Genomic DNA, 27356 nt, shown 5'->3' with positions numbered 1-27356 from the left:
CGTCAGAGTACAAAAACCGGTTAACCACCTGAGGGACTAAATGTAACCTTGCGTAATACCCTAGATGCAGTCGCACCGCTAAAAACAAAAAACATTTGTCATAAGAAACTAGCTCCCTGGTATACAGAAAATACCRGAGCCCTGAAGCAAGCTTCCAGAAAATTGGAACGGAAATGGCGCTACACCAAACRGGAAGTCTTTCGACTGGCTTGGAAAGACAGTACTGTGCAGTATCGAAGAGCCCTCACTGCTGCTCGATCATCCTATTTTTCCAACTTCATTGAGGAGAATAAGAACAATCCAAAATGTTGATACTGTCGCAAAGCTAACTAAAAAGCAGCATTCCCCAAGAGAGGATGGTTTTCACTTCAGCAGTGATAAAATCATGAACTTCTTTGACGAAAAGATCATGATAATTAGAAAGCAAATTACGGACTCCTCTTTAAAGTTCAGTTGTCCTGAGTCTGCACAACACTGCCAGGACCTAGGATCAAGGGAGACACTCAGGTTTTTAATACTATATCTCTTGACATMATGAAAATAGTCTCTGCATCTGTCCTCGTGCTCCTAGACCTTAGTGCTGCTTTTGATACCATCGATCACCACATTCTTTTGGAGAGACTGGAAACCCAAATTGGTCTACATGGACAAGTTCTGGCCTGGTTTAGATCTTATCTGTCAGAAAGATATCAGTTTGTCTCTGTGGATGGTTTGTCCTCTGACAAATCAACTGTAAATTTRGGTGATCCTCAGGGTTCCGTTTTAGYACCACTATTGTTTTCACTATATATTTTACCTCTTGGTGATGTCATTCGGAAACATAATGTTAACTTTCACTGCTATGCGGACAATACACAGCTGTACATTTCGATGAAACATGGTGAAGCCCCAAAATTGCCCTCCCTGGAAGCCTGTTTTTCAGACATAAGGAAGTGGATGGCGGCAAATGTTTAACTTTAAAACTCGGACAAAACAGAGATGCTAGTTCTAGGTCCCAAGAAACAAAAAGATCTTCTGTTGGATCTGACAATTAATATTGATGGTTGTACAGTCATCTCAAATAAAACTGTGAAGGACCTCGGCGTTACTCTGGCCCCTGATCTCTCTTTTGACGAACATATCAAGAATATTTCAAGGACAGCTTTTTTCCATCTTCATAACATTGCAAAAATCAGAAATTCTCTGTCCAAAAAMGATGCAGGAAAATTAATCCATGCTTTTGTCACTTCTAGATTAGACTACTTCAATGCTCTACTTTCCGGCTACCTGGATAAAGCACTAAATAAACTTCAGTTAGTGCTAAACACTGCTACTAGAATCTTGACTAGAACCCCAAAATTMTATCATATTACTCCAGTGCTAGCCTCTCTACACTGAATTTCTAAGCAAACAGCTGGAGGCAGGGCTTTCTTCTATAGAGCTCCATTTTTATGGAATGGTCTGCCTATCCATCTGAGAGACGCAGACTCGGTCTCGACCTTTAAGTCTTTATTGAAGACTCATATTTTCAGTAGGTCCTATGATTGAGTGTAGTCTGACCCAGGGGTGTGAAAGTGAACGGAAAGGCACTAGAGTGACGAGCCGCCCTTGCTGTCTCTGCCTGGCCGGTTCCCCTCTTTCCACTGGGATTCTCTGCCTCTAACCCTATTACGGGGGCTGATTCACTGGCTTTCTGGTGCTCTTCCATGCCGTTTCTAGGAGGGGTGCGTCACTTGAGTGGGTTGAGTCACTGARGTGATCTTCCTGTCCGYGTTGGTGCCCTACTCGGGTTCGTGCCGTGGGGGAGATCTTTGTGGGCTATACTTGGCCTTGTCTCAGGGTAGTAGGTTGGTGGTTGAATATATCCCTCTAGTGGTGTGGGGGCTGTGCTTTGGCAAAGTGGGTGGGGTTATATCCTACCTGTCTGGGGGTATCGTCGGACGGGGCCACAGTGTCTCCCGACCCCTCCTGTCTCAGCCTCCAGTATTTATGCTGCAATAGTTTGTGTCAGGGGGCTAGGGTCAGTCTGTTATATCTGGACTATTTCTCATGTCTCATCCGGTGTCCTGTGTGAATTTAAGTATGCTCCCTCTAATTCTCTCTCCCTTTTCCTCATTCTTTCTCTCTTTCTTCTCCCCTGAGCCCTAGGACCATGCCTCAGGACTACCTAGCCTGATGACTCCTTGCTGTCCCCAGTCCACCTGGTCATGCTGCTGCTCCAGTTTCAACTGTTCTGCCTGCGGCTATGGAACCCTGACCTGTTCACTGGACATGCTACCTTGTCCCGGACCTGCTGTTTTGGACTCTCTCTCTACTGTAACTCTTGTCTCTAACTCTGAATGATCGGCTATGAAAAGCCAACTGACATTTACTCCTGAGGTGCTGACCTGTTGCACCCTCTCTAACCACTGTGATTATTATTATCTGACCCTGCAGGTCATCTATGAAGGTTTGAACATCTTGGCCATGTTCTGTTATAATCTCCACCCGGCACAGCCAGAAGAGGACTGGCCCCCCCTCATAGCCTGGTTGCTCTCTAGGTTTCTTCTTAGGTTCTGGCCTTTCCAGYGAGTTTTTCCTAGCCACCGTGCCTCTACATCGGCATTGCTTGCTGTTTGGGGTTTTAGGCTAGGTTCCTGTACAGCACTTTGTGATATCGGCTTATGTAAAAAGGGCTTTATAAATACATTTGATTGATTGGCTGGTCTACAAATCACCTTGCATCATGAATAAATACTTATTATTTGTAGATCAGTCAGTCACAATTTACCCACAATGGATCACAGATTTGATGCTCTCAAACACAACCAATGTTACAGTCATGGAACATTTGTGCCAACATGGGGGACAGTGTGTGGAACACGTATATCGAAATTAAAGCGTAAAATAATTTATTCAATAATAACATCACTCAACAAAGCTCATATTGATAATTTAATTAGACCAATCTATTCACAGGTGATACACAGCTTTTAACATTGATTGGGGCGTTGATTATATGATGCTGCTCTCCATTCTCTTTGACTGAGTGTCACTTAGGGACACATCTCCTTAGCAAGAGGTCTTTCTTCCCTTGCTTTCTGCTGTAGAGCCCACTCTCTCTTTCTCCCTCTCTGTTTGCTCTCTTCAGCATACAGAACTCTCAGGGGCCGTCTCCATGGTAACATGGAAAGCCCCACGCATCGGCAAGGCAACCAAAGATAAAACGACAAAGACATTTTCCACCAAGCAGCTTGTTTTAAAGTGGGTTGATTAGTGTGTGTGTGTGTGGTTGTTGTTCAGAGTTGTTTGAGACCAGATTGGTTCTGGTGAGCCGTCCGTGTCATCCTGGCTCTCCTCTTTCCAGTCCAGTTGAGTCTAGAACTGAACCAGACTTCTGCTGTTTGGCCTAGTTCACTTCGCCATTTCCTCAGCAATGGCCTTCCCCATCTTATCCTTCACATACGCCTCTTTCTGCCAATCAGACTTCAGCTCCAGCCACTCATAGTATGGCACCTAGGGAGGGACAGAAAGTACAGATTCAGGGGTTTGTCTATCAATAATACTCTTTACCTTGCAATACTATAGCTGACATACACCCAGTAGTGTTTTTATGCAAATCAGCTTTGGAGACAATCTAGGTGGTTTTCTCGTTTGGATAAAAGCCCGTCCTTCGTCTTCTCTCCTCCATGACCCGGAAACTGATAAATTGTCGAGATGTGTGTCAATTCAGAAAAGTTTTGAAATCTGCCACACACCCTTTGAATCAGCTTTTGTTTTGTCAGTGGAGAAAAACATGCACGTTTAAAAACGATATGCTACTTATTATTTTATTTATAAAAAGTCAGAACTACCTAATTTGTTTTGATCACTTTAAACATTTATCTTGCAGACTCTCCTCGATTAACTGACCTTTTTCAAAAGAAGGTGAACGAGGACAGAGGAGAGAGGACACAGGAGGTGTACAAATCTAATTGATAAAAGGCCTATGTCTGAAAGTCTGTCTCAGGTAAGTTCAGTGGCCTAGTTTACCCAGCATGCACCACTGCAGACCTGAGAGCTCTCAGGCTAACGCAATTGGCCTAGATGAGAGAGAGCGGTAAGATTGGCTAACGCGATTGTCCTAGATGAGAGAGTGCTGGGATTGGCTAAGGAGCTTGGCCTAGATGAGACAGAGCTGCTGCTGCTATTCTCCTGGCTCCTGACTGACTATCATGCCTTTTATAACTGGCATCCTTCAGGGAGACAGAACAGCCTGGCCCTGCATGATGCAGCATTAAATCAGCATTAGATTGTTTTTTATAGCATCATACTATAGCATCATACCAGTATCACTATACTAAGTATTGTGGCAAGGACACTAAAAGGCAGAGTTAATTTATTGAGGAAAACTGTCCAAAAGTTGGAAACAAATATTATGTTGTCACCTAGAGTTCAATTATTGCATTTTCCAAGCTATATCACACTATTTAATACGAGTGTACAAAACATTAAGAACACCTGCTCTTGCCATGACAGACTGACCGACCAGATGAAAGCTGTGATCCCTTATTGATGTCACTTGTTAAATCCACTTCAATCAGTGTAAATGAAGGGGAGGAGACAGGTTAAAATAGGATTTTAAGCCTTGAGACATGGATTGTGTACAGTGCATTCTGAAAGTATTCAGACCCCTTGACTTTTTCCACATTTTGTCATGTTACAGCCTTATTCTAAAATGTATTAAATAATTMTATTCCTCACCAATCTATACACAATACACCATCATGACAAAGGGAAAACAGGTTTAGACATTTTTTGCAAATGTATTACAAATAAAAAAACTAAGATATCTTATTTGCATACAGCCTAGTGGTTAGAGCATTGGACTAGTAACCGAAAGGTTGCAAGATTGAATCCCCGAGCTGACAAGGTAAAAATCTGTCATTCTGCCCCTGAACAAGGCAGTTAACCCACTATTCCTAGGCCATCATTGAAAACAGAATTTGTTCTTAACTGACTTGCCAAATTAAATAAAGGTCAATTAAAATGTAAAAAATTCAGACCCCTTGCTATGAGACTCGAAATTGAGCTCAGGTGCATCCTTGAGATGTTTCTACAACTTGATTGGAGTCCACCTGTGGTAAATTCAATAGATTGGACATGATTTGGAAAGGCACACCTGTCTACATAAGGTCCCACAGTTGACAGTGCATGTCAGAGCAAAAACCAAGCCATGAGGTCGAAGGAATTCAAATCCAATTTTATTTGTCACATGCACTGAATACAACCTTACAGTGAAATGCTTACTTACAAGCCCTTAACCAACAATGCAGTTAAGAAAATACCAACAACAAAAAAGTAAGAGAAAATAATAACAATAGAGGCTATATACAGGGGGTACTGGTACAGAGTCAATGTGCAGGGGCACATGTGTCGAGGTAATTGAGGTAATACGTACATGTGAGTTATTAAAGTGACTATGCATAGATAATAACAGAGTAAAAAGGCAGCATAGAAGGTGGGGGGGGGGGACAATGCAAATAGTCTGGTAGCCATTTGATTAGCTGTCAGGAGCTTATGGCTTGGGGTAGAAGCGGTTTAAAAGCCTGTATTTTATGTTTGTTTGTTAAATGTGATACGCCGTGTTGTAACATGATTTGTATAGGTTACCCCGCTATTTGAGTCATCCCTCTGCTCTCTCTCTCCATGCTGCTTTCCACACAGACCTAGTCCCACCCCGTCACTCAAGGAGCGCATTTTGTTATTGCTTGACCACGAGACACTTCGTTCAGACTGCATGGTCAATGCAGCACATGCAACAATGTGATGACCATGATGTTGTTCCACTTTGACCGTAATATAAAACCACAAGCGTTCTATAATTACAATATATAGTGTGTTCCTTACATCTGCAAACAGCTAGTTTGTGATTTCTTAGCAAGTTATGCTAAAATCGTGTTCGCCACGAATGCTAGCTACTACTAACAAGTACTGAGTCGGGCAAACGTAGCTAGCAATACAGCCTGATACCAGTGCTGGTGGAGCCTAAATCAGCATGGTGTTTCCTCAAAAGTACCTCTATATTCAAAGAGGAATAGGTGAAGCATGAATATTGTTGGCTACATGAATAAAGATTTAATGTAGCCAAAGATTACAGGGTCCCCTAGGAAACAATGAACATCACTTTGGTTCCTACCCAGTCACAACTCGCTAATGCATTTTCACTCGTTGTCATGTCAAACACTGTATTCAAAGTGCCCACTATTATTTATTTTCTAACTATAGAATTAGAATAAACATTATATTTCCATATTCCAAAAGTTCACAAGTGTTTTGCTCTAAATCAAAATTGCAAACATTTGGTTAAAAATAAGGCCCAGTTTTTTTGCCCATATCGTGGCAGTTTGGAAATTATCTCAAATAAAGTGCATGAAATGCAGAAACTGATGAAACGCAAAGAAATTATATTAGGTTGAAGTTGAATGAACAGTATAAAACTGAATGGAGAAAGACCCATTGAAATAATTGAGTATAAACCAGCAAAAAAAGAAAAGTCCTCTCACTGTCACTGCGTTTATGTTCAGCAAACTTAACATGTGTAAATATTTGTATGAACAATAACAAGATTCAACAACAGACATAAACTGAACAAGTTCCACAGACATGTGTATAATGTGTCCCTGAACAAAGTGTGGGGGGGGGGGTCTAAATAAAAAAGAAACAGTCAGTATCTGGTGTGCCACCAGCTGCATTAAGTACTGCAGGGCATCCCTCCTCCATGGACTGCACTAGATTTGCCAGTTCTTGCTGTGAGATGTTACCCCACTCTTCCACCAAGGCACCTTGCATGTTCCCGGACATTTCTGGGGGGGGAATGGCCCTGACCTCACCCTCCGATACAACAGGTCCCAGACGTGCTCAATGGTATTGAGATCCGGCTCTTTGCTGGCCATGGCAGAACACTGAACATTCCTGTCTTGCAGGAAATCACGCACAGAACGAGCAGTATGGCTGGTGGCATTGTCATGCTGGAGGGTCATGTCAGGATGAGCTTGCAGGAACGTGAAGAACTAAAGCGAGAAACATTTGAAAAAGGGGTCAAAGATATGTCATAAAGACAGGGAATTACCGACACCAGGTCCGCAGGAATTAACACCCATAGCAAGGACGTTAAAATTCAAATCTCTCCCGCTCTCACTCGAGACCCTATCCAGGGCCCGCTTGATCAAGAAACAAGCCCACGGGCTTTGTCTATAGACTCTGATACAAAGGTTGTGAAGAAAAAAGTCTAAACGCTTCGTTAAAGCCAAGCCCACTCAGAATCTGAAAAGTCGATCTGCTTCCATCTTGAACAGAAATGACACATCACGTCGTTGCGAACGACAACTCTACTTTGTGGGGAATATGTCCACTAAACACGAATCGACCACCATCCTGGAGGACTGCTTAACTTGTCATGCGCTAATTGATTCGGGTGCGACAATATCACTCCTCTCTCAAATATTGTTCGATGATCTCAAAAGAGCTTTGAAGCCAACTAAACTTTGGTTAAAAGTGGAACGATGCGACACTACACTTCGAGGGGTCACGRAGACTACCTCGCCTCTCACATTGAGAGTCATGCTGAAACTACACTTCAAGGACGTATCGCTCGTCCACCCTGTGTATGTTACCAGCCTCGAAACTGTACCCCTACTACTTGCAGACTTGATGGATCGGTTACTCCCATTGATGGATTGGAAAACCAACCAGGTATGGTCACAGGCCACAGTGCCTTCTCCACTGACCACACTGTCTTCCCCTAACGCTAGCTGCAACACAGTCATTCACGAGGGGTATCTGTCAAAAGCACCCCTTGGGAAAAAGACGTTTAGAAACCTCTTGGTGCAGAATCCGATCCAAGGAGATATTACGATATCTCGACACATTCCATCAGCCAATCTGATTGACCATTCTTTTCATGATTTCGAGCCAGCTGTCTCTGTGAATGAGCAACTTCCCTCCTCCTTGCAGTCGTGCAATACGGTAGTTGAGATGAACTTCTCTTGCCCTACGGGCACTGCGGCCGTCTCAGCAAGAAAAACATTGATGCGCAGGGTATACTCTGCTTCCGATGATACACCTTCTGCTTTGTGGGGGACTGTCACCCCTTACAATGACACTAATGGCGTCAGTCCAGCAACTGACCCGATGACTCCCACTGGTGAAACATCACAGACCGATATCCTCGTCTCAGTTTGCAGGTACTGAAGAGGTTGCCACACGCGGACGCGGTGGTGACTGACAGACCTCGACAGCCACGGAGGATGTTGAAGCACAAACACCAGGAGATTTGGTTGAAAGGTTATAGCCATTCTCATAATACGCACGCCACTAATAAATAGAACCCTCCGTTCAGGAGAGAAGTTATTAGAAGTCATGAACCATGAGCACACCACGTACGACTGGTGTAATACTTAGAGTACTTCCGTCATGAGGTTAGCTCCTCCGTGGATAACATAGCTATGAAGTAGACTTCTTCATACCTACCGCCACTACAATAGTGGAAGACTGTGACTGGTAGTAAAACCACTACAGACTCCCTCGACACCAATTCTGACTGACCTCCAGGCATTGACCTGAAAATTACCCGACTACGTCAGACTCATTTTGAACAAGTTGTAATCTGCCAGGATACTTGGTTTCCTTCCCTTGACATGTGTGCTTGCGTACGCATAAACGCACATGTACAACGGAACATCCAATTAGGATTTATGCTAGGATCACTTAAGGGTCCGAGCAAAATACCAGCCTTAGTAAAGTTGAACARTTATTTTGAGGCCTTTAACTCTACAGCACTCACCAGTTTTCTTCTCAGAAGTCCATAGGTCATCCCTGTAGACTGCCCAAAACTAGTGCCTTACAGCTGTAGACTTATCATATAGTTATCAACTTAGGATAGTACCCTAACCAACACCCCGCAAATTAGAAGAGCCCTAGATATGACATTAGACAATGGCATGATAGGGTCATTTTGCCAAGACCATGGACGTAGATAGAATACAGTCCAATTAGATGATTAAGGTGGCATAACTATATTTTGTTTTGTTTATGCTTTCATTCATTTTGTTTCATTTTCTTCAGCATGTAGAAAGTGATAGAGCCATAAACAACTTCCCCATACAACCATCAGTTAGTGCCACAACGCCGCTCATTTGGCAGGAAATGTAATGATATATTTCATGTGTGTGTGCGTTGTTAACATCTGTATAAGTTACTGCCAAGATCTTCCAGTCTGGACGACGGGTCCGGAACGGCGATCCCAATCCGGACATCCGCTGCCGAGAAATGGAACGGACTTCTTCATTTGCAGACACCCTACCCGGGTCGACCACCAGAGGGGGGACTGCAACAGCGATCACCAACTGGACATCTGCTGCCCAGCCTTGGGGCGGACTTCATTCGCATAAACCCTACCCGGGTCGACCACCAGATGGGGACCACAACGATGGTCTACAACCAGGACAACCCACGGTCATTTTTATGTTGGTTTGCAACATGCAGGTTAATCGCAAGATTGAACCCAACATGGAGGGGACTGTCATGACGTTGGCCTGTGGGTAAGGTTTATGACCCCCCCCCCCATAAATACCGTTCTCCTTCCCTCTCTCTTGACTCTACAGAGGGACTCTTGAATAGCCTTTGTTAAACAGAGAGTCTGGGAACATCAAACAAGTGGAGGGAAAGGAACCATATTTCGGTAATAGAACCAGTTGAAAATATGCGTTGGTACTTAATGAATATGATGTCAGTTTGGTTGTCATCTGAGACATTATGACTGATGACAGAACGACCTAAACTGTATCTGGGAAAGTCTACACATTATGGTTATCAGATTCACATGGAATTGTTTTGCAATTCAAATGTTTAAATATAAAATTATTGGTGAAAAGATGAAATTTAATTTTAGCTTCCAAATGAGAGATTTGGGTTTTCATAATTTGGGTTTTCATAAGGTTAGGGCTCTGCTCAGTCAGTGGCCCGCCCCTGTGAAGAGACATGGGTTATAAAACTATGAAACACACCCTTCTCCCTCCACTATATAAGCCCTTGACGAAAATGTAACCTCCTGTTCCGGGTACATTAGGATGACGATCCGATGTCAGAAGGATTCAGATAATAACTACAGAACGAAGCCAACCTCAACTCGAGCGAATGGTATGAACTTTGAACTCTTATTCGCTACAGAAGTGATACCTCCTAGCCGTTGAATTAGCAGCGGCCGCTGTAAACGTGGGCTAGGAAAGGACGGACAGAGTATCCCGTCTACCACACAATGACGACACTACAGCGTTTCCCGTTCACCACCAGAGACACTCTTCAAAGGACAAAGGACTATGTTGGGCAACACGGCCTTCCATCTACCACCAACCTATTGAAGCGCAGCTCAGAGTAAATATTTATTGCATTTTCCTTTTCCAAATAGGCGGTAATTTAGAATGCATAAGATGCTGTATTTACGATAGAGTAGCTGCCTACGGCCCAATAGAGAAATCGCTTCTTCCTTTGTTCTTCAGTCTTCCCGCTCTCTCAAACCCAACCCCCTTTTCTTTGGGTAACCAGCTGTCATATCTGTTCCGTCCGCTAGGGACGTTTTCCTTTATGACATAATTTGTAATCAATGTATGGTTCATTCTGTGTATATGTAATTCTGTGTGATTAGTTAGGTATTTAGTAAATAAGTAATTAAACCCAATTTTGTATTGCAGACTCAACTTCTTAGCCAGGGTTCGTGAAGATAACCAAGAATTTACAACTTTCAGATGAGACTGAAATAAGGTGACGATTAATATTGACTGCTATTGATGTAAAATATTTCTAGGTCTTTAAGAGTTTATTCGGGAAGATAACAGCTCTATAAACACTCTTTCGTGGTGCCCCAACTTTCTAGTTAATTACATTTACATGATTAGCTCAATCAGGTAATATTAATTACAGAGAAAGCATTTTATAGAATAGCATGTCATATCACTTAATCCGGCATAGCCAAAGACACGACATTATTGGTGCCCCGTGTGAGGAATCTAAAATAGGATGACGCTTTCATTTTGAATCAGCCTGTATAAAATTGAAAAGCAGATTACATAATATACCAAGTTTATTATACACATTATGGGAGTTGGAGACAGAAATTATTGGTGGTGTGTGTGCTGAGGATTCCCCGCCTCAGTGTTGTGTTCTGACGTAGTCAGTGGGTACCGTAAGCGAATACATTTCTGTATGAGGGCTGATAAAGCTAATTATAGAAATCTGAGAAATAGAGCGTTTGGCCAAACGCAGAGCTATTTCTGCCTTGTGCGTTTCAGACGCGTGTAGGCTCGGTCATTATTAATTTCTCGAGCGAGGACAAAGAGCCAGCCGATTGAAAATCAGGAGATATTAGCTTGACCAGCGATAATTATCTCTGTTTCTCCCTTGTCTCCACGCGAGTAGACCACGGTGCAGTTTGTTGTTTGCCGCGTGTTCTGGTTAAAACATCGTCAAAATAACGCAGAAAAGGGTTTGACCATAATATGTTATGAGTAAAACCTTTCCCTTGCCAATGGAATCCTATATTGTGCATTTTTCATGCATAAAATAGGATTAGCTTGCACAAGATGCTAAGCTAACAAAGGGAAAATAGCCATTTTGTTTTCTTGTGCCACATTGTAATTCCTCCGCCTTGCGGAACGGAAGTCCCGTCCCGGGTACTTCCGTTTGATTTCAGTGACGGCTGAAGTGTGTGCCAGTACTTTCCTTCAAGAATTATTCAGGTCACACWCAAGTCATTACTTATGATATCCAGACGGATATCTATGTCTTATTCAATTGAACTAATAAGTGAAATTGCCAGATTTACATTCTCAAATGGATCTTTTAAATAATATCCAAATTGATGACTTTTCTAAATAAGACATTGTAAACTTTTTCCAAACTAACCTAGATGAAGCAACTTCAAGGTTATTTAAAGTTTAATTCCCAAATAGCCTATACAGGTTTGATTTATCATTAAATTTATCATCAATCAGTCAAATTTTGTTTTTGCAAAACAGTAATCCAGTACTGACAGAAGTCCCGCCCCAGCGGGAATCCCATGTGGCTTCGGCCTTAGGGAGAAGTGTCCCACAGTGGTGAATGTTCCCAACATTTGATCTGTTTACACTTTTACACAATGGAGATTGCATGGATTATCGTCTCATTCAATTTAATAAGTTAAATTGTTGAACATACCTTAATGTTCTTCCAATCAAATGAGACACTTTTAAACTTCTCATATTAACCTGGATGAAGCAACCTCTAAGAATAATTAAAGTTTGTTACCCAGATAGCCTACCCAGGTATGATTAATCATTGGCATTGATTAATTAATTCAATTTGCTTTTGCAAATTCATTCACGTCCAACTTCCACATTACTGGTACGGTACTGATGGTGCGTCAACATCGATAATAGATTAAACTTGTCTTTGCAGCTTCCAACGAATTCCAAACCTAAACTTTGAAAAAAAAAAGGAAATGTTTTCCTCTAAATTCTTCTAATAATGTGCAAGCTATCAAAGGTTGTGGTCACCACTCCTCCGCTAATTAGTGAACCTCCACCCATAAAAGGACTGATCTCTGACCTCAGCAGCGATACCAACCCTAATTATGCCATTACCGAAAAAACAGCCGAAATTGCGAACGCTCTCCAAAATCAACCATCAAACACAGGCTTTGTGACGGTTCTCTCCACTTTAGCACTTATGTATCGCCATCAAAGGTTGMCATCGGTCCAATACCACAGTGCACAGCTGAAGCACGTGCAAGACATGACTAACATGAGGGCACAGGTGGAGAGAACTGAGCAACTATTGACAAAAGCAGGAAATGAAAACATTCTGCTAGTCGAGGAACTGCGTTTGAAATCTGAACAATTAAAAGTAATTGCAAATACTCATGACGATAAACAAGCACAAACTCTCCAACAAAATCGTTGTCTGCAGGAACAACTCAATTTAGCCAAAACTAAATACGATGTAGTCCACTCCAAACTAGATAAATCTGTCGAGTTATGTTATTGAACACAATGACTAAGTTGGATGACAAATCAGCAGAACTCATTMAAGTCGCTGACCAAATGAATGTTGAGAGAACTCGGGTGATGAAGATGGAAATATTGATTTCCAAGCAAGCGGAAGAAATATCATCACTGAATCTCTCGCTCCGTACTCAGGACCTCTATCTGCACACCACGCGTTGGGTGGCTATCCAAACGCTACGGGTTCTGACAGGGTTTACCTGTTGAAGCGAACGTCGAATAGACTCGTGACAAGGTTCATTCGCCTACAACAGCATCACGTGCTAAATGACTACTCTAAACTTGCCACAGCTTTGAAATTAGAATTCAGTGGTTCTGCGACTCGCAAACACGATAGCTCACTGGCTAACACGGTCAAACAAGCTCGAAACGAACACCCACAAGCGTAAGCTTCGTTCAGCTTACTTTGGCCTACTCACTGAAACAGGAATGGAAGACCTATTACCATTTAAACAAATGTTTCTGTCGAACATGTATCCCACCTTCATTACATACTTGGGCCCTGCAGCCCACGTTGGCTTGACTATCTTACAACTCAGAGAGTTTGCAAGCACAGCTTTAGAGGCATCAATAGCTCGCAATGCTAAGAGCCCTGACCACTCGGTTTTGAAGTTTGACCAGGAGCACTCACTCCAGTTAGAGGGTGCATTGTCAGGTATTGGAGCGTTGAGAGATGACGCACAACGGTTACTACCACGAAACCACGAATCCAATAACCACCGCGGTCGAAATAACTAAAGTACGTCACCATCAAAACGACTACCGCTACAATCGACCTGTTCGCTACGTTCCTGCACCCAACCCACACAAAGTGTCAGAGCACAAGAGTAACAAAGGGTTGAAAGACGATCAAAACGTAGACCAATGTTCTCCTGAAGTTCCACTACGTGAAGAACTAAAGCGAGAAACATTTGAGAAAAGGGTAAAAGATATGTCACAAGGACTAGACAGGGAATTACCGGACACCAGGTCCGCAGGAATTAACACCCATAGCAAGGACGTTAAAATTCAAATCTCTCCCGCTCTCACTCGAGACCCTATCCAGGGCCTGCTTGATCAAGAAACAAGCCCACGGGCTTTGTCTATAGACTCTGATACAAAGGTGGTGAAGAAAGACACGACGGTGGGTTTGTGCCCATAGGCGACGTTGTTGTCGGCGATGTCTGGTGAGGACCTGCATTACAACAGGCCTACAAGCCCTCAATCCAGCCTCTCTTAGCCTATTGCGGACAGTCTGAACACTGATGGAGGGATTGTGCGTTCCTGGTGTAACTCGGGCAGTTGTTGTTGCCATCCTGTACCTGTCCCGCAGGTGTGATGTTCGGATGTACCGATCCTGTGCAGGTGTTGTTACACATGGCCTGCCACTGCGAGGATGATCAGCTGTCCGTCCGGTCTCCCTGTAGCTCTGTCTTAATATCTTAAGCGTCTCACAGTACGGACATTGCAAAATATTGTCCTGGCCACATCTGCAGTCCTCATGCCTCCTTGCAGCATGTTCAGGCAGATGAGCAGGGACCCTGGGAATCTTTCTTTTGGTGTTTTTCCAGAGTCAGTAGAAAGGCCTCTTTAGTGTCCTACGTTTTCATAASTGTCACCTTAKTTGCCTACCATCTGTAAGATGTTAGTGTCTTAAGGACCGTTCCACAGGTGCATGTTCATTAATTGTTTATGGTTCATTGAACAAGCATGGGAAACTGTTCCAACCCTTTACAATGAAGATCTGTGAAGTTATTTGGATTTTTACGAATTATCGTTGAAAGACAGGGTCCTGAAAAAGGGACGTTTATATGRGTTTCCCCCCTAGGGTCACGCACTACTCATAAAGCAAATGTAGAATTTATATTAATCAAAAACATAAAATACCGTCAAATAGCATCATACATTTGAAAAATACCATATATGATATGATATTTTGTGCATATCGCCTAGCTCTTTTTATTTAATCAGGTAGGCCAGTTGAGAACAAGTTCTCATTTACAACTGCGACCTGGCCAAGATAAAGCAAAGCAGTGCGACAAAAACAACAGAGTTACACATGGAATAAACAAACGTACAGTCAATAACACAATAGAAAATGTACTTGGACCTAGATTTGGCGCTCCAGTACCGCTTGCCGTGCGGAAGCAGAGAGAACAGTCTATGACGACTCGGGTGACTGGAGTCTGACAATTTTTAGGGCCTTCCTCTGACACCGCCTGGTATAGAGGTCCTGGATGGCAGGAAGATTGGACCGGTGATGTACTGGGCCGTACGCACTACCCTCTGTAGTGCCTTGCGGTCGGAGGCCGAGCAGTTGCCATACCAGGCAGTGATGCAACCAGTCAGGATACTCTCGATGGTGCAGCTGTAAAACCTCTTCAGGATCTGAGGACCCATGCCAAATCTTTTCAGTCTCCCGAGGGGTAATAGGTTTTGCCCTCTTCACGACTGTCTTGGTGTGCTTGGACCATATTAGTTTATTGGTGATGTGGACGCCAAGGAACTTGGAAGCTCTCAACCTGCTCCACTGCAGCCCCGTCGATGAGAATGGGGACATGCTCGGCCCTCCTTTTCCTGTAGTCCACAATCATCTCCTTTGTCTTGAGGTTGTTGTCCTTGCACCACACGGTCAGGTCTCCGACCTCGTCCGTATAGGCTGTCTCATCGTTGTCGGTGATGTCGTGGAAAATTGCGAGATTATGTTTTATTGCTTGTAAAATTATATTATAATCTTTGTATTGCATTAGAATGGTTGTTTTATTCGACTATTGTGTGTGTGTGTTCCACTGAGGATGGGCCTCTATGAGATAGCACTGACAGAGGAGATTTACGATGTCTTTGGCCAATAAAGCCTAAAGAGCATTCCAGATGGATGAGGTAATGTTTTGGTACTATGAAGTACCAGGAACGAGATTAGAACCTCGTCTTAGAGACCAAACTGAACGATAATTTATAGCTAATGCTATCTGGCTATGGGATACTTCTTTCTAAAGTAAAGGCCCTTTGTGAAGAGTTCCTGAGATCTGTGGTTCGTCATGCGAGTTGAGGGGGGTGTATCTTGGCTATAAAAGATCTTGGTATTCTTTTGTAGGCACTCTCAGAATTCATTATAGACACTGAATTGATCTGAGAGTCAAAGGGCGATATTAAAGCTCACATATTAAAGATGACATTTAAGTATAACTCTGACTGGTGTGTGGTTTATAACTCTCCTCATTTGGTAATACAGGAAATTGCCACGACAGTGATCAGGCCTACTGTTGTGTCGTCAGAAAACCGAATGGTGGTGTTGGAGTCATGCCTGGCCGTGCAGTCATGAGTGAACAGGGAGTACAGAAGGGGACTGAGCACGCACCCGAGGGGCCCCCGTGTTGAGGATGAGCGTGGCGGACGTATTGTTACCTACCCTTACCACCTGGGGGCGGCCCGTCAGGAAGTACAGGATCCAGTTGCAGAGGGAGGTGTTTAGTCCCAGAGTCCTTAACTTAGTGATGAGCTTTAAGGGCACTACGGTGTTGAACGCTGAGCTGTAGTCAATGAATAGCATTCTCACATAGCATGTTCCTTTTGTCCAGGTGGGAGAGGGCAGTGTAGAGTGCAATAGAGATTGCATCATCTGTGGATCTTTTGGTGCAGTATACAAATTGGAGTGGATCTAGAGTTTCTGGGATAATGGTGTTGTGAGCCATAACCAGCTTTTCAAAGCACTTCATGGCTACAGACGTTAGTGCTAGGGGTCGGTAGTCTTTTTGGCAGGTTACATTAGTTTTCTTCGGCACAGGGACTATGGTGGTCTGCTTGAAACATTTTGGTATTACAGACTGACAGGGAGAGGTTGAAAATGTCAGTGAAGACACTTGCCAGTTGGTCAGCTCATCCTCGGAGTACACGTTCTGGTAATCCGTCTGGTCCAGCGGCCTTGTGAATGTTGACCTGTTTAAAAGGTCTTACATCTCCTGCAGAGAATGTGATCACACAGTCGTCCAGAACAGCTGATGCTCTCATGCATGTTTCAGTGTTACTTGCCTCGAAGCAAGCATAAAAGTTATTTAGCTCGTCTGGTAGGCTCGTGTCACTGGGCAGCTCTCGGCTGTGCTTCCCTTCCTGGTCTGTAATAGTTTGCAAGCCCTGCCACATCCGACGAGCGTCGGAGCCTGTGTAGTACGATTCAATCTTAGTCCTGTATTGACGCTTTGCCTGTTTGATGGTTCGTCAGAGGGCATAGCGGGATTTATTATAAGCTTCCCGCTCCTTGAAAGCGGCAGCTTTACCCTTTAGCTCAGTGCGAATCCATGGCTTCAGGTTGAGGTATGTACGTACAGTCACTGTGGTGATGACGTCCTCGATGCACTTATTGATAAAGCCAGTGACTGATGTGATGTAATCCTCAGTGCCATCGAAAGAATCCCGGAACATATTCCAGTCGTATTCCAACATATTCCTGTAGTTTAGCATCTGCTAAAWCTGCTTTTTTTAATAGTCACTGGTGCTTCCTGCTTTAATTTTTGCTTGTAAGCAGGAATCAGGAGGATAGAGTTATGATCAGTTTTGCCAAATGGAGGGCGAGGGAGAGCTTTGTACACGTCTCTGTGTGTGAAGTAAAGGTGGTCTACAATTTTTTCCCCTCTTGTTGCACATTTAACATGCTGATAGAAATTAGTCTTGTCCGTAGAGCTCCGAGACAGGATTGTGTTGAGGCACAGATCTGGGGAAGGGTACCAAAAATGTCTGTAGCATTGAAGGTCCCCAAGTACACAGTGGCTTCCATCATTCTTGAAAGGAAGAAGTTTGTAACCACCAAGACTCTTCTTAGAGCTGGCCATCCGGCCAAACTGCGCAATTGGGGGAGAAGGGCATTGTTCAGGCAGGTGACCAAGAACCAGATGGTTACTCTGACAGAGCTGCAGAGTTCCTCTGTGGAGATGGGAGAACCTTCCAGAAAGACAACCATCTCTGCAGCACTCCACCAATCAGGCCTTTATGGTAGAGTGGCCAGATGGAAGCCACTCCTCAGTAAAAATGGATATGACAGCAAGCTTGGAGTTTGCCAAAAGGCACCTAACAGACCATCAGAAACATGATTCGCTGGTCTGATGAAACCAAGATGAAACTCAATGGCCTGAATGCCAAGTGTCACGTCTGGAGGAAACCTAGCACCATCCCTACGGTGAAGCATGGTGGTGGCAGCATCATGCTTTGGGGATGTTTTTCAGCTGCAGGGACTGGGAGACTAGTCAGGATCCCAGGAAAGTTGAACGCAAAGTACAGAGAGAGATCCATGATAAAAACCTGCTCCAGAGCGCTCAGGACCTCAGACTGGGGAGAAGGTTCATCTTCCAACCGGACAATGACCCTAAGTACACAGCCAAGACAACGCAGGAGTGGTTTCGGGACAAGTCTCTGAATGTCCTTGWGTGGCCCAGCCATAGCCTGGACTTAAACCCGATCTAACATCTCTGGAGACACCTGAAAATAGCTGTGCAGCGACGTTCCCCAATCCAACCTGACAGAGCTTGAGAGAATCTGCAGAGAAGAATCGGAGAAACTCCCCAAATACAGGTGTGCCAAACTTGTAGCGTCATACCCAAGAAGACTCGAGGCTGTAATCCCTACCAAAGGTACTTCAACAAAGTACAGAGTACAGGGTCTGAATACTTATGTAAATGTGATATTTCAGTTTATTTTAAATAAATTAGCAACAATTTCTAAAAATCTGTTTTTATGGGGTATTGTGTGTAGATTGATGAGGTAAAAACATTTTAATCKATTTTAGAATAAGGCTGTAACATAACAAAATGTGAAAAAGTCAAGGGGTCTGAATACTTTCCAAATGCCCTGTACATTTGCCATTCAAAGGGTAAATGGACAAGAGAAAACATTTCAGTGCCTTTGAATGGGGTATGGTAGTAGGTGCCAGGTGCACCGATTTGTGTGTCAAGAACTGCAACGCTGCTGAGTTTTTCGCACTCAACAGTTTCCCATGTGTATCAAGAATGGTTCACTACCCAAAGGACATCCAGCCAACATGACACAACTGTGTGAAGCATTGGAGTCAACCTTGGCCAGCATCCCTGTGGAACACTTTTGACACCTCGTAGAGTCCATGACCTGACGAATTGAGGCTGTTCTGAGGGCAAAAGGGGGGGTGCAACTCAATATGAAGAAGGTGTCCTTATTGTTTTGTATACTCAGTTTATACGGCAGTTTTTAAAAAGGACAATAGAGTATAGTTGGCTTCGTGTTTTCTTTTTGCCATGGAAAAGAGTATTGTGTTATACTGACAACCCTATTAGCCACACAAAGAGCTTGTCGTTCTCATAGTCTGTTAATCAGAGGAGGATAAAGAACRCTTACTTTGTCAGGGTGATGAGTTAATTTGCTGAAGTGGAAAGACTGAGACGAGCATATCTCACACATTCCCTATGTAACAACTCTGAGGCACATGCTAAGGGGATGTGCTATGAACCACACCTAGACATCTACAGTGGCTGGAAGTCAATTCCCTTTTAACTTCAGAAGACTGCTGTACTGTGCGTGTGTTACTTTGAGGCAATGAGCTTCAAGCAGTGTAATGCAGTAATGCTGTGTCCATCCCGGTCTACCTGATCTCTCCCAGGAAAGAGGCTTGTTCTGGTGATTACACCCAAGAGTGTCTGGCCTGGGGTGGAGAGTATGCTGTGGTTAGGGTTTGTGTGTGTGCGATAGACAGTTACTGTCATATTGACTGCCAGAACGTCTCTTTCAGTCCACCTCCATCACTCCCTCGTCATCCCTCCATACCTCTACAAGGATAAAGCCAGCCAGTTTGAGATGCCGTCTCATCATGATGAATCGTCCCAGCAGATCTTTACTRCTGGAACCATAGTTAGGAAACTCCCAGGTCAAGAACGCTAACCTGCAAAGAGGAGGACTGTCAGAACACATGCACACACACAGACATGCACACACACAAACCCTTCTTCCCTCACCTGCATGCCCCCTCAGGTAGGGGCTTGGCTCCGCCTCCTCCAGGCAGGTGAGGGGCTGTCAGGGTTACCAGGTCCATTGGCTTATTTTCACTGTCCACCACCAGCTCTCCATCTGATAGGACACAACAAGTCAGTCACCTGTTGTTCCAGCCTTARAGTGTTAATGTGTGTGTGTGCATGTATTCACCTATGGTCCAGCCGTATACAGTGTTGACCCCGGTACGTAGGGCCTCTGCTTTCCCCCCCACCAGATTATCCAGGGCCCCCTTCAGCCCAGTCTGTAGAGGGGAGAGGGGGGAGTCCCGGCCCAGGGTGGAGGGAAGCAACATGGCCTCTGTAGGCAGGGTGGAGGACAGAGACTCTGGGTGTTCTAACTGGAGGGTAGCAATGATGTGGAGGAGCTTCAGGCGATAGTTCTCCACTCGAGACAGACTGCCTTCTGTGAAACAACAATATAGCAACGCAACATCAAATCAGCAGAATCACCCAAGTCTGTACACTTGAGAATGCACAGGGCTATGAACCCAGACCACATGAACATCGGTCCTCTGCTGCCATCTCCTGGGGTGGACCAGTACTAGAGTGTGTGTTTACCTGAGAGTTTGGCAACATGTGTGTGTTGGTTGAGGGCTGTGATGTGCTGGGGCTTGGCCTGCTGTAACACGCACAGAGACCACACCACGTCTGTCTGCAGGAACGCCTCCAGGCTGGGGAGAACACCCTCCAGGGCAGAGTGGACCTACATACACACAGGAGGAGACAGTTGACAAACACGGACTACATTCAGGGAAGGTAACAAAAGCCTCTTCCCCTCATCAGCCAAAGTTGATAGAACTGTCATGTGCAGCACTGACATGACTCTACATGACTGAGAACCCAGTCTGTTCTACACAATATTTATCCTTGAGTATCCAGGCTGCATCACATCCGGCCATGATTGGGAGTCCCATAGGGCGGCAGACAATTGGCCCAGCACCGTCCGGGTCTGGCCGGGGTAGGCAGTCATTGTAAATAAGAATTTGTTCTTAACTGACTTACCTGACTAGTTAAATAAAGGTTAAATAAATTAAAATAAATAAACAGCATAAGGTAAATAAAGAAACAAATTGCTACTCTCATTGTTTACCTTCTTGTAGAACTCCTCCCCCTTGCTGGGCTGGAAGTTGAGCCTGGCCAGTGACATGAGCAGGTTACAAAGCTGCAGTGTGCTGTACTTCTGACTGTTCACGCTGTAGTGCTGAATAGTTTTTTAAAAATCAAACAAAGGAAGAAAATAAGAGGATGAGTTAAAGCAATATTTGTTAATCAAGAGGGCTAGGGGATGATCCAATCAGTTTAAGACGTGTTTAGAAGTGTCTGAGTGTGTGCGGACCTCAGCGAATGCCTCAAACAATGGGAGATGGAGCCACTTGAGGAAGGCTAGTGATTTGGCGCAGCGAGTAACATCGGCAGAACTAATCTCTGGCATTCTGGGTAACAACTCGGCTGCCAATCGCTGGAAGACCTGGGAGTGGTGGAAATTCAACTTCCCTGAGAGAGGAGAGAGGAGAGAGGAGAGAGAGAGAGATAGAGAACCAACGGAATTGGATGTTCGGAGTCCATATCAATGCTTAAATCACATCAGAAGAAATTTGCGGTGGAGCAAGTTAAAATTGCATGTACTTTCAGAATTGTTTGCCGAGTTACTCATGTGTGAACCACTAGAAGTTGTGTGCACGCATGGTTTTACATTTGTGTGGATGCACACTTTCCCATCAAGCTCAAAATGGATAAATACCAGCCTTTATGGGAAAACTGGCGCACGCAAGGTTTAGAGTCCTTTTTTTGTGCACGCACCTTGATAATTGAGGGCACAGGCATTTTTTTTTCAAACAGCTCTTACACAAAAAGGGCATATCATCATTTTCACAATTACAGCGTGCTATTTTGTGTGAAAATATCATTAAAAAACTGGGGGGAATCACATTAACTGCACTGCCCCTTTAAATCTGTTGGAATACAGAAAAATTCAAAGCTGAAATATCAGTTGACCGCAGGTAGTTTGTTGTTAGGTAGATTGTTAACAAAGATGGAGAATAACAATGGTACCAGCATTCAACCCTGTGGCACATCCTTTTACATCTCCAGATTATGTGTGTGTGTATATATATATATATATAATTACTGCTGAGCAATTAACAGACATTTCGGTTATTGTTCAGTTTTTAAACAACTTTTTGACCTACAGTGATTAAATTATTTGAATTCCATTTCGTTCAGTTTTTTTCTGTGAGCTCAATGCGCACATTGCACAGTTTCTCTAGAGAAAAAAAAAACAGTATGCTTTTTTACTTTGAAGAACTAAACATTATTGATTTTGGCAGACAGCATAGGCAGCACCTCTATGGAGATGAAATGAAATAATAAAATCAAAATAAAGCAAATGTAATATACACAACAACTGAAATATTTTAGTCAAGTGTGTGTGTGTACCATATGCGTAGGCGAGGTCCAACAGTAGCGGTGTGGAAAGGTCTGTTGAGGGTTTCTGTAGGAGGTAGTAGGACAGAGCTCTGAGCAGAGGCACTGAACGGCGTCCCTGAGACGCCAGAGACACAGACACCCTGCGGATATCCTCCGTCCCAAACCCTTCAGCTAGCTCTAACGCCTGGGGTGGGAACAGAGAGAGGGGGGAGACAGAGAGAAAAGAAAAGGAGTGTTGGTTGAGATAGATTTGTTGATGGTGGCAATTACAGTTCCACTCCGCTATATACATACAGTTGAAGTCGGAAGTTTACATACACTTAGGTTGGAGTCATTAAAACTCGTTTTTCAACCAGTCCACACATTTCTCGTTAACAAACTATAGTTTTGGCAAAGTCGGTTAGGACATCTAACATCTAATCATAGATACCTTATGTAAATAAGTATTCAGACCCTTTGCTAAGACTCGAAATTGAGCTCAGGTGGATCCTTGAGATGTTTCTACAACTTGATTGGAGTCCACCTGTGGTAAATTCAATTGATTGGACATGATTTGGAAAGGCACACGCCTGTCTATATAAGGTCCCACAGTTGACAGTGCACGTAAGAGCAAAAACCAAGCCATGAGGTCTAAGGAATTGTCCGTAGAGCTCCGAGACAAGATTGTGTCGAGGCACAGATCTGGGGAAGGGTACCAAAATGTCTGCAGCATTGAAGGTCTCCAAGAACACAGTGGCCTCCATCATTCTTAAATGGAAGTAGTATGGAACCACCAAGACTCTTCCTAGAGCTGGCTGTCCGGCCAAACTAAGCAATCGGGGGAATGAGGGCCTCGATCAGGGAGGTGACCAACAACCTAATGGTCACTGACAGAGCTCCAGAGTTCCTCTGTGGAGATGGGAGAACCTTCCAGAAGGACAACCATCTCTGCAGCCCTCTACCAATCAGGCCTTTATGGTAGACAGAAACCACTCCTCAGTAAAAGGCACATGACAGCCCGCTTGGAGTTGCCAAAAAGCACCTAAAGACTCTCAGACCATGAGAAACAAGATTCTCTGGTCTCATGAAACCAAGATTGAACTATTTGACCTGAATGCCAAGCATCCRGTCTGGTGAAGCATGGTTGTGGCAGCATCACGCTGTGGTTTTTCTGCGCCAGGGATAAGCAGACTAGTCAGGATCTAGGCAAAGATGAACAGAGCAAAGTACAGAGAGATCCTTAATGAAAACTTGCTCCTGAGCGCTCAGGACCTCAGACTGGGGCAAAGGTTATTACTGCATTGTCGGAACTAGAAGCACAAGCATTTCGCTACACTCGCATTAACATCTGCTAACCATGTGTATGTGACTAATAAAATTTGATTTGATTTGAGGTTCACATTCCAACAGGACAACGACCCTAAGCACACAGCCAAGACAACGCAGGAGTGGCTTCGGGATAATTCTCTGAATGTCCTTGAGTGGCCCAGCCAGAACCTGGACCCTATCGAACATCTCTGGAGACCTGAAAATAGCTGTGCAGCAATGCTCCCCATCCAACCTGACAGAGCTTAACAGGATCTGCAGAGAAGAATCGGAGAAACTCCCCAAATACACATGCGCCAAGCTTGTAGCGTCATACCCAAGAAGAATCGAGGCTGTAATCGCTGCCAAAGGTGCTTCAACAAAGTACTAAGTAAAGGGTCTGAACATTTATGTAAATGTGATATTAAGAACTTGTAAGTAAGCATTTCACGGTAAGGTTGTATTCGGCGCAAATGACAAATAACTTTTTATTTGATATTTCAGTTTATTTTTTATAAATTATCAAAAATGTCTAAATCTGTTTTTGCTTTGTTATTGTGTGCAGATTGATGAGGGGGAAAAAACGATTTAATACATTTTAGAATAAAGCAGTAACGTAACAAAATGTGGAAAAAGAGGTCTGAATACTTTGTTCAATTTTATTGTTATATTACATCATTTTTTTACTATAATATAGGTGTCTTGACTGTGATTCGGGAAATAAGAGCATCTTGTCTGCTAAATTAACAAGCAAGCCTATGCCATTGCACAGCCATATGTTTCTAAAAGCAAGCGCCACTGCTCAGGTTAATGCCTTTTTGAAGATCATGTTCCACAATATAATATAACCAGTTGATATTAAGGTTTCAATAAATTAATCTTAAATGGCACTTGCTCTTTTATTGACTGAATACTGTGTATATGGGGCAATTCAGCAATTAGGATTTGTTATCTGTAATGGTTATGATACATTTGGCATTGTCGAGCACTGTTGGCATTGGCCTAAAGATAAATGTGCACATTTCTTTCCAGTGCGGTTCTTGTGTTCTAAAAATATATATTTTTTAATTAATTTGAGTACTCAGAAAATAAAGAGTATTCGACCAGTCAAAAAATGGCAAATGCCCATCCCTAATCATTGCATGCAAGGAATATGGTGACAAATAGTTTATTAAAGTAGTCAAGTTTAGTACTAAGTCAATTTGTCCAAATACTTATGACTTTTTCAAATGGAGGGACTAGATACATAAGGTGCTTCATTTCTAAACAGTAAAACATATGTATGAAAATACCTTAAAATAAAAGCTAACATTCTTTCCTGTCGCCTAATCTGAAACATTCTGTCTCAAATCTAAAATGCTGGAGTATAGCGACAATTTAAATGTATTTTTATTCACTGTCCAAATACATTTTTGATAACTTAGTATGTGTAGTGTGGGGGTAGATGTATAGGTGCTTGTTACCTTATCCTCCAGTCTGTCCATCAGTGCAGGACTGAGGTGTCCAGCCCTAGCCATCAGGGTACTGACTGTTCTAGCGTCAGCGATCTCAGTCCAGCGGAGCTCCAGCTGTTTCAGCGCTGCACTCACCAGTGACACCTCCATCTGACCCTTCCGCCCTGCTCCCCAGTCTGCCAGGAAAGCCAGCTGTTTGTAAGAGAGTCTGCGTACACGCCACAGCACCTCTGTCTGGATGGAGCATTGTACTGCAGCTGTAGGAGGAACACCCAGAGCAGAGAGGGAGCGCAGCAGAGAGACCAGCGTACCATTCCACACTGACGCTACCTGGGGGAAGAGATACACGCACACACAGTCAATTTACACACACTCAAAGAAACTCTGACAGCACCGAAAGTTTTAGTGAATATTTTGAGCCGCCCTCTGCCCTAACTGTAACCTGCCCCATGTCTCTTGCTTTCATCACTCCTTACCCATCTTCATCCCCTCTCAACCCTCCACTTATCTATCCTCACATTTCCTCATCCTACCAGTCCCCTGACCCTTCTTACAACACCCTCTCCTACCTGTGCAGTAACAGTGTCCATTATGTCTAGCAGTCTGGGATCATTCAGCAGCTCAAATTGGTCCATTTTAGCCCCACCTTTCTCTCTCCCAGCCAATCTGACAAGCTGAACCAGAGCCTTAGCTGCCTGATTGGCCTTTCCTCCTTGTGCCGCCCACGCCTGCAAGACATCCTGTGGAGATTGGGCTCTCTCTAAGAGCTCATCCAGCTGGGTGCGTTTGGGCTCGATGGGATACTCCTCTTTGACCAAACTCCTTCCCTCACATAGCCCCCTTAACACAGGCTGCCGCCAGGCCTGGGCCCACAGTGGCTCTGCTGGCCCAGCCGCAGGGGTAGGCAGGCGGGCAGCGGTGGCTGAGGCTGAGGCCTGGGCCCTGGGGAGGAGACGGGCACATCGGCCCAGCAGACGGCTGGTCATGGAGGAAGAGAGAGCAGCAGCGAGACACGTATTCACAACACAGCAGCCAGAGTCACCATGCTAACACCTGAGAACGAGCAATAGAGAGAGAGAGAGTGTTAATTCAAGAAAGTGAATATCACTCAGTGGTTCTCATTCTTTTTTTGGTTCCTGAACCTACGATCACATGTTGCTATGCCCAAACAACACCTTCATGTACAACTTTATGATAAGGACTATATGTTCTTATTCTCCGTAGTCTGCCGGTCATGGACTGCTGTCAACAAGCTTAGCCWAGCTATCTTGAGACGCTTTAGCAATTAGTAACAGTAACGCAGGGATTGTGTGTTGTGTAACATAACATTGTGTCAACAATCGTGTAGCCTGTACTACTACAAACAAAACATTTGCAGGAAACCAATGAATAGACATGGTTGTGGCAACTAGTTATAGTGAACTGAGCTGAATTAACGTCACTAGCAACATTTCAGTCTCAAAAGCTGAGCTGCCATCAAGCGTATTCTGACCTTGCCGACTAGGGTTTCTGCCGTTCTAGCTATTAGAATTATGAAACTCAGACTGGCAACATTCTCTGCATTCACAACTACACCTGTGACAGGTCTTAGGTAGACATATAAATACATGTAGCTGCCATTTCTATCTTTAAAGGACTGTTCTTACCTTGATAAATAAGATAGAAAGTGGTAGAAGACAAAGGCGACATTCACATGGAGCTATCAGCAATAGTCGCAAGAAAATGACCTCAAAGCTACCAGTGTCACATGATTGTCGGACGAAGCTGCGATTGGTCCACTTGTTTCAAGGCACTTTAGGTCGTATTTTTTTATTGCAGAACCTGGTCTTGATCTCCATGCGCGGAACCCATAGAATTAGATACACACAGTGGGGTAAAGTTATTCTGCCCTTGAATTGCGTTCCCATGCAAAACTAGACAGATAGCTAACAACTAAGTCTTCAATAAAACTCCCAAGGCGTGACTTTTCTTGAATGAATATCTTGAAAACYTTTATGTTGTGAAACTGCAAAATACAGAAAAMAATATACTTTAGTATTCAATTCACATCGACATACTGCAGCTGTACATTTACATTTCAAGTTGAAGTTGCATAAATACAAAGCCCGTGCCAAGGTACCATGAATCTGGCATGATGCCAAACCATATAGCCAATTGTTACTCATATGGTA

At 43.8% G+C, this 27356-nt stretch overlaps 1 protein-coding gene across 1 annotated transcript; it reads right to left on the bottom strand.

Annotated features, from left to right (window-relative positions):
- Nucleotides 1-2900: 2900 nt before the first annotated feature.
- On the bottom strand, nucleotides 2901-26926 carry LOC111958924 (FAST kinase domain-containing protein 4). Its single transcript, XM_023980282.1, has 11 exons — nucleotides 26832-26926; nucleotides 25755-26238; nucleotides 25195-25515; nucleotides 22457-22631; nucleotides 21357-21514; nucleotides 21111-21221; nucleotides 20579-20723; nucleotides 20172-20423; nucleotides 19985-20096; nucleotides 19797-19911; nucleotides 2901-3474 (listed from the first exon to the last, which is right to left on the bottom strand). The coding sequence occupies exons 2-11, from the start codon at nucleotides 26169-26171 to the stop codon at nucleotides 3373-3375; spliced, it is 1908 nt and encodes a 635-aa protein (XP_023836050.1). The 5' UTR covers nucleotides 26172-26238; nucleotides 26832-26926; the 3' UTR covers nucleotides 2901-3372.
- Between the last annotated feature and the right edge of the window lie 430 nt (nucleotides 26927-27356).

The sequence above is a fragment of the Salvelinus sp. IW2-2015 genome, linkage group LG35 (genome assembly GCF_002910315.2).
Source record: "Salvelinus sp. IW2-2015 linkage group LG35, ASM291031v2, whole genome shotgun sequence".
NCBI lineage: Eukaryota > Metazoa > Chordata > Actinopteri > Salmoniformes > Salmonidae > Salvelinus > Salvelinus sp. IW2-2015.
This window is presented reverse-complemented; position numbering and strand designations above follow the sequence as displayed.